This window comes from Melanaphis sacchari, unplaced genomic scaffold, assembly GCF_002803265.2.
Source record: "Melanaphis sacchari strain LSU unplaced genomic scaffold, SCAv2.0 Contig53_pilon_pilon, whole genome shotgun sequence".
In the NCBI taxonomy this organism is placed as follows: Eukaryota; Metazoa; Arthropoda; class Insecta; order Hemiptera; family Aphididae; genus Melanaphis; species Melanaphis sacchari.
Window position 1 is genome coordinate 874,715 of NW_020271371.1, and position 11,804 is coordinate 886,518.

Genomic DNA, 11,804 nt, shown 5'->3' on the forward strand with positions numbered 1-11,804 from the left:
TTGGACCTAAACACGCGTATAAAATAGAATATAAATTATAATATATTAATTTACATTATATCGTGATACTAGTGTGTAACTGTTTAACAATATACAAATAATATACACCTACTTAATTCGGTGGTGTTTTTTATTTTCGTTATAATTGTGATTTTTATTGGTTTTACAGTAATAATGCCGTACGCACATAGTGCGTCGTCGTCAGATGAAATGTATTTTGAATAATGTATTTATAGCTTACCTATAAGTACATAATATATATGTGCGTATAAAACCATACTGTTAATAGTATAGTAAATAATACCTTGAAGACCACGACATCGTATATGCTTTATAGTTGATACAAACGCATACAATGGTAAAGTATACATGTATTATTATAATATTATATTATATTGATTTATATAAATAAATCATAGTATAGTAGGTTCAGGGGTCGATTTCTCTGGATGTAATATACAATTTTGTAAGTACCAATATTTTTAAACGATGAGTGATACATCTTTATAATCCATACAATATTCGTGTCTACCGTCTATGCCACCTTTATCACTTTCATAATGCACATAAAAATAATTATAAAATGAGAATCGTGATTTTCGCGTATAACGTGCCGGACGAAAGGATAATCCCGGCGATATTTCTATATACAAAACCTATTTAATGTAATATTATTATTTAAGTATTAATGGTTGCACGATTGATCATCGTCGGAACGATCGAATCGAGTCTAGAGGAAAAAATCGCCTTTGATGTGTGTATACTTCGGTAGTCGAGGTTAATAGTGTCACGGTTATCTATTGATCGTTGAACGTTATCGTCATACGTTACCTGCACCACATGCTTAAGATTTAAATACTTTCTAGTTTCTAGACACATGGTATTTCAATATTATGCGTGACTGTGTGAGTAGTATAACATGGATATTATATATTCTGATACCTGTTGAAGGTACGCAGGTTAAGTTACCGATAATAATTAACAATATTTTATGAACCTAACATAAGGGTACAAATGTAAATTCCACTTTTTTAAAGTTATAGACAAATTATTAGCATTAATAATAATATAATTATTAATATGCATCGAGGTATATTTATGTATGAGTAAAAGAGTTCATCCTATAAATATTATTAACCATTATTGTTTTATATGATCTGCAGGAAAACAAAAAGAAAAATGCATTTTATATTTTGTTATTTGTGTTGTTATTGTAAATTATAATTCACTATTTAATTTAAAATTTTTTAGATAAGTTAGGAAGCAAATACAAAACACGTTACATAATTACATAAATAAACATTTATTTTGGTTAAGGATTCTAAATATGTAAGCACTGATTATGATGATTTTTTTAAGTTACTTTTTGTAATTTATTTTGATTAGAATTAAAAAATCTATTTCCCAAAGTGATTTTCTGCAGCTCTAAATTCACCATTTATCCGGATATCTTTCTCGTCGTATCTCACCACATGAGTATGCATCAATAGCCGATCTACTCGTGTTAAACTCATTAGTTGATCGTGTAAAGTAACTTTAAAAATAAAGTTCCTAAATAGATTGCTATTATGGTAAAGTTAATTTTTCATTCCTTTAAGCTGTAGGCACCTTTTATCCTAAATTAATTTTATTTATTTTATATCAATATTTCTCTAATAATTGTATTCATTTCTATTTTTTTTTTTTTATCTGTTATTGTATTATTATTTGAATAAGCAGCAGTTTTCTTATTTGTAATATTTAACATCACAAAAGTACCATGACAAATAAAGTACCAATGGCTATTCATAATTGAATAAAGTATAACATACGCATAGACGTGTTAACACCCAAAAATTAAAACTTATTTTCTATATAAGAGCGGAGGATAGATAACGTACAAAGAACTTTTCAAGAAAATACTTTCGGACAAATATGTGGAATCGTTCTAAACATATATTACGATAGTTTTATTATCAATGTTTCACGCTGTCATCATTTGTCGAAATACTGTTCAGTTTAGTACTCAATATGATTATTGTTGTCTTCTTAATTTATTTCATACGATAAAAATAAAACAAACTTGTTATGACATAATTTTATTTCCTACGACAGCGGTGATTACACACATTTGATGTTGTCGTTGAATTCGGTTTGCGAACTTATATTAGTTTTCCGCGGGGTTTGGTTAGGAACCGGAACGCTGGACCTATAATCACTTTGTTGATTATCCACGGTTAGTTTTTTTCCTTCAATCGTCCTAACAAATGTGTCGAAATCGGATCCAGGGTGAACGTGCATAAAATGCCTGGCACGTGTTCCTTGTACAAAATAATATCTTAATGCACGATTATACATAGTATGTACCTATAAGGCCTATAGTTTTTCCCTTCAATTCTCGAGGCGGTCCGATTATAACGTTTAGAAATCGAAAAATATTCGTTGGGGTTTTTTTTTTACTTATTTTTTCACAATGTGCACGTGGTATGGTCACAACATTTTGTTTCAGATCGTCAGCAGTTACGTTATTGCTAATATTAAAATTGTAATAATTCGATGTATATACATCGATATGATTACACGAATTGTGTGTGTTCTCGCACTTCGACGTAGTTTATAGCGAATTATTACAATAATTTCCTAATAGGAATTACTTAAATACATATATTGTATTACGCAATATTATTATCGTTATGGAACACATTTATTTTGGTGTTAAACTATATCGAGTAATATTATTGCTAACGACGGTCATTTCCTAGATCCAAACACTTCGTTATCAAACGGTTTTTTGGTTTCGCGTATAATAATTACAAATAATTGACGCCTTACCGTTTCCATTAAATCTGTATCCCACCACATTTTATTGTGAGATTCAGCAACAACATGAATCTGTTTGCTGAATATATAGTTCTAAATGTTATAATGTACACAATGTTACACCGCGGTTTCAATTTTACGGAAATTTAACAATTTGAAGATGTCGTCACTCGTCATCGTATCAGCGTGTTAATTATAATTATGAAATAATAAATGTCAATTTTATTAAAACAATTATATTTCTGTAATCCGATGTTATTGCGTGTTAGGAACAATTTTGGCATGGTTTGTTGATCGGTTGTATCTTCACGGTGACGGTGTGCAGTTCGGAAGACACGATACCACGTCGAGTAGTTCCAAACTCCGATGAGTATCAAGACGAAATCGTTGCTGCTGAAGATCACGAGTAAGTCGAACATTTACATATTTTTTCCATAAACATGTTTTCAAATCAAGAGTGAAAGTATTATTTGTGATTGAATAACATTATTGTATTATTATTATTTTTATCATGAAATTGTGTTTTTGCGATTATTTTTGAGACCGAACTTTCAACGATCGTGTTCAATACGATAATGTAACATAATAATATTATGCTTGTTAAAGTCGATTTTTAAGACATGTTCAAAACAAGTAACACACTTTGATCCCTGGTGTATTCAATCGCACGTTTAGGTCTTGAAATCTATAAGCACATTAATACTCGGAAATAGTACAGTTCAACGAGTAAAAATAAATTACTACTCCGTAATTCCAGTACGGATTACATTAAAAGCGTGCATTTAAGTTGCCTTTCATTGCATTTGGTGAGATATTGATTGATTGGCAACAACGGCGATGTGCAAACGCGTCCCACACCCTAAACCAGGGGTCGGCAATTAAATTCTATGGAGGTCCAGAAAATAAAAAAATAAAAAAATGTTGAGGGCCAGTAAAAACTAAAAACTCAGATATTAGTTAATAATTGTTGTGCTATCGCAGCTATCATTGTAAATAGTAATAAACGATAAACGCCATCATCGTAATCTCTAAATACATCATAAAATAGATAAAATATATATTAGGTATGTGTGGAAAACCAGCATTATTAAAAAAATAAATATTTTTTGTGGTCCAATTATTTTTCCTTCACGGGCCGCCTATTGCCGACCACTGCCCTAAACGCATTAAATCCATTGTACGATAATCGAATGCGTCCTGTCGTTGTTCTGTGCAGACACCACAGGATCATCATCGTGGTGCCCAAAGAAGTGCCGCAGCACGTGAACCACGTGCACACGTACAAGCTGGCCGGCAAGGGCATTCCGCTGATCCACTCGGGCAAAGTGGTGCACGACCACAAGCACAGCGGCAAGGTGGCGCACGAGCACGGGCACGTGGGCAAATCGGCGCACAGTCACAAGCACGCCGGCGCGTACGGCCACCAGCACAAGCACATCGGGTACGTGGGCCACAAACACTTCGGCAAAGTGGGCGTCGCCGGGCACAAGCTGGTCAAGCAGCCGCCGTTCGACCACCACCGCCAGAACATGCTGCTGCACAACGCCGCGCACCAGCTGCACCTGCAGCACCAGCAGCAGCTGCTGCAGACCGGCGACTATCTGGTGCAGCAGCACGGCGCCGCGGGCGGCAGTAGTGGCGTGCTGCAGGCCGGCGGACGCAGGCCCGCGTCCGGCGGTCGCATACAGTTCGTGCCGTCGTCCAAGCCGCGGGGCCTGGGCTCGTTCATGCCCGCCGAGATCCAACAGTTCGTGCAGCACAACGCGGTCGTCCAACACCAACAGCATCAGCAGCAGCAGCAACGGAATCAACACCAACACCAACAGCAGCAGCAGCTTCAGCATCAGCAGCATCAGCATCAGCAGCAGCAGCAGCAGCAGTACGCGGATTACGACGACGACGAGAGCGGCGGTGGCCGTAGCGCGTCGCCGCCCGCGTACAACGTGATACACTTGAGGGTGCCCGATCACCAAGAGCCCAACGTGATCAAGCACGTGGACATCGACTTGGTCAACAACGTGGCCAAACTGCAGACCAGCGAAAAGCATCAGCCGGTCACCGCCAATTTCAAGGTGAGTTACGCGTTTGCTTGAGATGAATTTATGGACCGCTCATCGCTGTTGTCGCGCGACAACAGTGGCCGTGTCAATCACTTACACTGCCTGTCGAAATGATCCGTTTAAACGTAAGACGCTCGTTATTCGAAAGTAACAGAATAAAACTTTTTGATTTCTATAATTTTAACGACATTTTTCTAGAAATAAACGCGTGCTCTATTATTTTTTTTTTTTATCGTTATCGCTTTTGGTTTTTGTTTTTATTTTTTTAGCTGAGACATGCATTTTTGATTCTTTATTCCCGAGCAAAATATTTTTTGGACTACTTCGATTGATAAAAATTAAACCATAGAAAAAAAAACCGTATACTATTATTCAAAAGTGTAAAAAACTTAAAAAAAGACGACGATGAAAAATAGAAAAATAGTAAAAAATGTAATTTTTGTCTAAAAACTTTGTTTTGTAACGACATAAAATTATTGTGCAAAATAATTATTCTTAAAACGAGAATAGTGTTTTCTGAAATAACGAGTGCCTTATTTTAAATGAATCATTCCGTACATGCTGTCAAAAAAAAACACTTTACGCGTTTGATTCCTATAATCCTATGGTTAGGATTTTTACAAGAAAAACACCCGCATATATTTGTAGCGAAAATTTATAAATTGGCAGATATTTTTTAAAAAGGCGTTAAGTCTTTTTTTTTATATATATTGAAGAAGAAAAAAACCAACATTGAATCGAATACACTACTTTTAATATTTTTGGATTCATATATATCTATATTATACTACAGCCATAACTGAATTTTCGATTATTAATTTTTAATAAGTTTTAGAAATCAAGTGTTATTACTTATATTCAAGGTATCTATTTTTTTTTTTTTCAAAAATTATTACTTGATGCCTTCCGGCTGAACGTGTACCTTTATGATAATTATATGATGCGCATTTACATTTAATAGTGTTAATAACAATAATAACCTATTAAAAATATTGTTAGGGTATATTCTCAGTTATGATGATGTATATTATAGTTATAGTAATGGTATGCGACCTACTAAACGAATTTTAAGTATCCAATTTTCCTAGACACACGCACCCACAAATAAAATATATGTACATACACTGCACAAGCACATTATATTATTATCATTTTGGCGACTATCTAAAGTCTCGTTTTTCATGTATTATAATAATCTCAGCAACAATATAATATATAGGTATAGGTATAGTACACACTACACATAAATGTCTTATGCCTAAGATATATATTAGACAATATGTATATCTGTGCATGATATAATATAGTTTGTATTAGATAGGTACTATAGTAAAAGCCTATTATATTATGTAAAAAATATTATTTATTCGTTTTCCTCATGGCCGCAGCCGTAGAGCTAAAAAAATCTTGATTATGACCGATCTTAATGTTTTGTTATCCTTGCAGATATATTACTTAGTATTCAAATCAGATTTTTTTTAAATATATACACATATATATATTATACGACATTCACAAACTTTATTATACTTATTTCACGTGTGCGGTGCAATTCATTGTATAATAAATGTTTACTGTTAAGTTGTATATTGTTACGACAAAACCTTTTAAAAACGCGCAATAACATTAAACGTTACCTATTGGCCGTACGCATTAAATTAATTTACACTTAAAGGTTTATTATTTCTCTGTAGTATTTGCGGTTGTCTAGTTAATTTTGTTTTTCTTTCAGCGTACGCCAAATTCGTTTACCACACGTTTTCCAAGCCATTCTACGCACAGCTTTCAGATATCGCATAATCCGTGACAGAAGAGATTGCATAAAAAAAAAATGTAGATTTTGTACCATACATAGAGCATAGATTCAAATAGGCCGATGACATAATAATAAATATCTATACGTTTACTTGACATTATAATATACACTGCATACTGTACAATAATATTGCTAGCTGGCTCTTTTTTGTTTCATACAGTAAAATATTTTACAACCAATTTTTTGTTGTTTTTGTTGTGTTATTATCCCAGACGCTCATAGAACTTATACCTTATAACAAACGCGTTTGCTATACGCGTTTGGACGGAGCAAATAGTCGACTTGGACACGACGTTTGAGATTCCAACAGTGTAATTTATAAGAAAGCCCACAAGTCACGTGTGTGTGTGATTTCCTGTAAATAAAATTTCAAATACGCATTCCGACACGACCAATTTTTGTAAGCCAGCCTGCACGAATGTAACTCTCGCATCACTGTATAAATGTATAATATAATACACACATGTACCAGTGCAAAATGATTGCTCGGGTCGTTAGAAAAATAGCTGCATACTGCTATTTACACCAAGGACGTGTTAGATAGAGATTATGATTATGCTTGTTAGCACTTAGAATAAATATTTTAAAATATTATTTCCACGGGTTGCATAAAAAATTGATTAATTTAGTGGTTTAGTAGATCATTAAAATTAAATGAATCAACCATGGACCGCTAAGTCATGTTTAAGGGACTATTAGATCACTATTAATAGCTTTAAATTATTTAATAATAATTATTGATTATTTATTCAGTCCGATATACCGCATACGTGCCTATTTTACCATAGCAGCGTAACAACAAATATTTGAAATTCAAATTAAAATGCTTTTACAGTAAGTTATACGAACAATAATTACAGACGTAAATGTAAACATAATTAAAATATACCTATTTTATAAAAATTCAAAATTTTTTTTAACACAATTTTTTTGTTAAGCTCTGTAAATTAAGTAAAATTCTTCCTGCAAGTAGTGAAATAATTTAAACGTAGCATCCATTGGTTATGAAAGATTTTTAAGGAGAACACAAAGCCTGTTGGCAATATCGTTACATAATTATAATTAACTTTTTCAATTTTTTAAATATTTTAGAATAATTATTGATATATTATATTAATATTATTAACAATCGTGAATATTCTAAATCCGGTGTACCTAGTAAAATACTGAATATAAATAAATTTATTATTTCAAAATCAATATGTCTGACGAATAATTATGGATAATTTCAACTTTAAATGTATAATAATTTCTAGAAATAAACTCATGAGCAAACAATTTAAATAATCACTGTAAACTTTTGACTGACAAAATGTCTTTCGTCGAACTCAAAGTAAATTCTGAATAACGATAGTCAATGAACATTGAACATATTATTAAAAAAAAAAAAACAATATTTCCATAATGTGAGTAGAATGAACAATAACTATAAACTATTATATTATTTTATGATATGGTGAATTTTGATATAATGTGTGTGAATTATTACGTCAATTATTTTCTTTAAGACTATTATAAATCTCAATTTGTTTCAATAAATTGCATTTATATAAAAAGAAATCGGTAGTAAGTTATAATGTCCGCTGTAATAAATAATTACAAAAAACAATCGTAATAATATTGTAAACGCTATGTTAAAATTTTTTATTTTTATGCTTGTAAAAATAAAATGTCTTGTACGTTCTGATGCGATCATTAAAATCAAATCACAGATCAACCATTTAATGGCTTTGGTTACAATTGAAATTACCGCAGAACGAACGGCAATTTCTTCGAACGTACATATTAATAAATGATTTACAGGTAGTAAAATTAGTGACTTTACTACGGGTTTTTGTCAAAATCAAATTACATAAATAAAATAACCGTTTTTTCTCTATAACGATATTACATAAATAAATTGTAAGTAGGTAGCTAATACATTTAAGTCAAGGCGATTAGCTTACAATACATGAAATACCTACTATTATAAATATAAAAAATACACAAGATTACTTTGGATAAAGATTGGACGATAATTGTACTTTTAATTACAACTTTTATAAGTAAATGTTTTAAGTTTCGAATTAGTATGCACGTGTCCTAGTATGCTATATTAGAGCTAAAATATGTTTTTGCTCCGAGGCCGTCAGGCTGAGAAATTACTGAGGGGAATTAAAAAAAAAAAAACAATTTGTCGGTACTGTGTTTTTGTGTGTGTGCAGTCGGTGACGCAATACAACAAGGTGATCGGACACGGACGTGCTGTGGCCGCGGCAAATGCCGAGGACGAGTTCGACGCGCAGACGGATGACGAGGACGTGGGTGGCGAGTTATTGCTGGAAGACGTCGGTTACCGGTTCGGCGAGGGTTACAAGTTAGCGATGGACACGTCCGGTGGCTTGGGAGCCCATGAATTTTCCTCCGCTCAGGAGCAGGACGAGGAGGAGGCAGACGAGTCGTTCAAGGAACCCTCGGGCGACGAACCCTCCGACGGCGGCGGCGGCGGCGGCGGCGGTAGCGGTGGCGGCGGAAGCAACAACAACGCCTACAGCCAAATGTACAGTTTACAGTTTTGATATAACCTTCAACACAATGACCCAGTCTTATGAAATTGTTATAGTTTTGTAGATTTTTTTTTTTTTACATATAAATTATTGTTTGTTTTTATTGCTATTTTTGTTTTTATTTTGTTTTATAATGTAATGTTGTATAACGCGCCGTTAGTCGTTGCATAACTATATTTTACGTACGGATTTGTTATTATAATAATATATTTTATATTTTACTATGCAATATCTTAGTCGTGTAGTTTCCTTTCGTGTATTTGTTTGCTACACGCTCCTATTTTATAACGTTCGAATAAACTATTCTAAATTCGTAACGCAGAGTTACGAAAATACTTTATTGCGCTTTGTACAATATAATATTATGTTTTTAAAAATCAATATTTTTAATTTTTTTGTTTAAAAGGTTTAACAGATAAAAAATAAGCTATTAGTTTATACTATCACGATACAATAATATGTTGTATATTTTTGATTTCAAAATAATTCTCAATCGAGAAAAAACTAAAAAATTTGAAAATTTATTTTATACCACACCTAACCTCTAATATAAAGGTGTCTGTAACTCGTAAGTGATCTACTAATTATTTGTCAAAACTCAAAACTTATTTGTAGATTTGTAAGAATATAAAAATAAAATTACGTACGAATAACTATTAAAAATATTAATATATGTATTAACTTTATTAAATAATAATTTATCAAAAAAAGATTGATACATTAAATATATCTGAAATTTGTAAAATGTTTACAATGGACAATAAACGGAGTTTGGATGACCAATTGTGAAAAAAATTTATAGTGCCAATTATTATGTTTTTTTATATTTTATGGATAGTGTCATATCAATTTTGCTATCTATTTTTTACGGTAATTATACCAATTATTGCGTTTGATTTTTAGTTTTAAACTTCAAATATGAAAACGTTTTTATCCAATTTAATTACCTACTTTAAAATTCAATTACCATGTGTTAACTATGTATAAATAATTTAAAACTAAAAACTTATATACAATAAAACTTTCCCTAGCGGACATCTCCCACTAACGGACAATTTTTTGGGAATAGGAACATTTTCATTAATTTTTAGTATGAAACCTCTGAATAGCGAACTCTTTAAATAGTGAACATATTTTTTAATCTTAATTTAAAAATAATGACAAAACGATGACATAAAAACACTAAAGTGTTTTATCGGAATAAAATTTCTTAAAATAGTTTTAAGACAATAAGATAAGACTATAACGAATAAAATCCAACAATTTAATCTTTATGGTAAACAACTGCTAGAAAAAGTTATTGCTGATTTAGATACTGGCGAATCTAGCGCTAATAATGTTTTGGACGCAGTATATTGGGTGACTTATGCACAAACCCACGTCAATTATGAAACTATAAAAAAGTGTTTCTTGTAATGTAATTTTTAGTCAATACGACTAACAAGTAATCGATACCAAATCGGAAATAGATAATAACTTATATCACCTCAACATATAAATGACGGCAGTGTTGAAGCAAACTCCTTGTTACTTTGGACGAAATCGTTTCCATTTACGACGACGATCTAATGATGACAACGACGGCCATTGATGGGCTTGATAAGACTTAAGAGGAAAATTAAAATTAAAAATTTCACATTACGAGTGTACGTAGGACGCATTGGTTTGCTGTAAAGGACGTAGATCGTTCATATCACCAATTGAGGTAGAAAGCAGTAACATTTTCTCTTTTACTATAACTTTGGCTAGTGAACTTATAAACGAAATTGTACAGATGCAACATAGTAATAAACAAACCAAGCTGACCAATTGTTTTTCCATCAAATTTAATTTTATTTAAGTATGTACCGATACCTTTTTTAATTATTATACATATTATACATTATCACATACACCATTAAAAAATTTAAATATAATAGCACTTAAATTAAATTTAGCATAGCGTATAGTTTTTCCATTTAAACATTTATCCTTTATGAATTTTTAAAATGTACCTCTTCTAAATAGCGAATACCTTCGAATAGTGCAAAAAATTTCGGTGATCGAGAGTGTCCGTTGTTCGATATTCAGAGGTTTCACTGTATTATACAATTTATTAGGTATAAAGTAACCGGTTAAATATTTTTTTGTTTTGTTTAAATTCGTCATATATATGAGTAAATATATACGTACACGACGATGGTACACACAACACACTACGAGCAGACGAGTAATAAAACATGTTGTTTATTATTACTAAATAGATATAACAATAAATTAATATATCATAATATATTTTTCTTGAGTCCAATGAATCCATTCACTATGGATCACACGATTCTTTGTGTTCATCTTATGTCGACCTTATGACATACCTAATGGATATAAGATACTAAAGGACAAAGAAAATTCTTTTAGTTATATTTCTGTGCTGAGAACTGTGGAAATAGAAAAACGCTAAGACATCCGGAAAAACAAACATTATCCTGCACATTTTCTACAATAAAAAACGATTCATACGTACGTATTTTTATTACTAATTTAAACAAAAAAATTACGCCGTTTACACTAAACATAACAAAGGTCACGTGGGTTTGGGAGTTA

The 11,804-nt window shown here is 32.0% G+C and overlaps 1 protein-coding gene across 1 annotated transcript; it reads left to right on the forward strand.

Annotated features, from left to right (window-relative positions):
- On the forward strand, positions 1-9,591 carry LOC112599598 (protein tweety-like). The gene is made up of 4 exons (XM_025346558.1): positions 1-358; positions 3,069-3,205; positions 4,016-4,871; positions 8,880-9,591. Exons 1-4 carry the CDS (start codon positions 356-358, stop codon positions 9,231-9,233), a joined length of 1,350 nt encoding a protein of 449 aa, XP_025202343.1. The 5' UTR covers positions 1-355; the 3' UTR covers positions 9,234-9,591.
- Positions 9,592-11,804: the final 2,213 nt, after the last annotated feature.

What these genes read in the sequence shown, in the direction of transcription:
- LOC112599598 (XM_025346558.1), top strand. An exon ending in GTTGCTGCTGAAGATCACGA is followed by an intron (nt 3,206 to 4,015) that starts GTAAGTCGAACA and finishes TGTTCTGTGCAG; the next exon opens with ACACCACAGGATCATCATCG. An exon ending in CGGTCACCGCCAATTTCAAG is followed by an intron (nt 4,872 to 8,879) that starts GTGAGTTACGCG and finishes GTGTGTGTGCAG; the next exon opens with TCGGTGACGCAATACAACAA.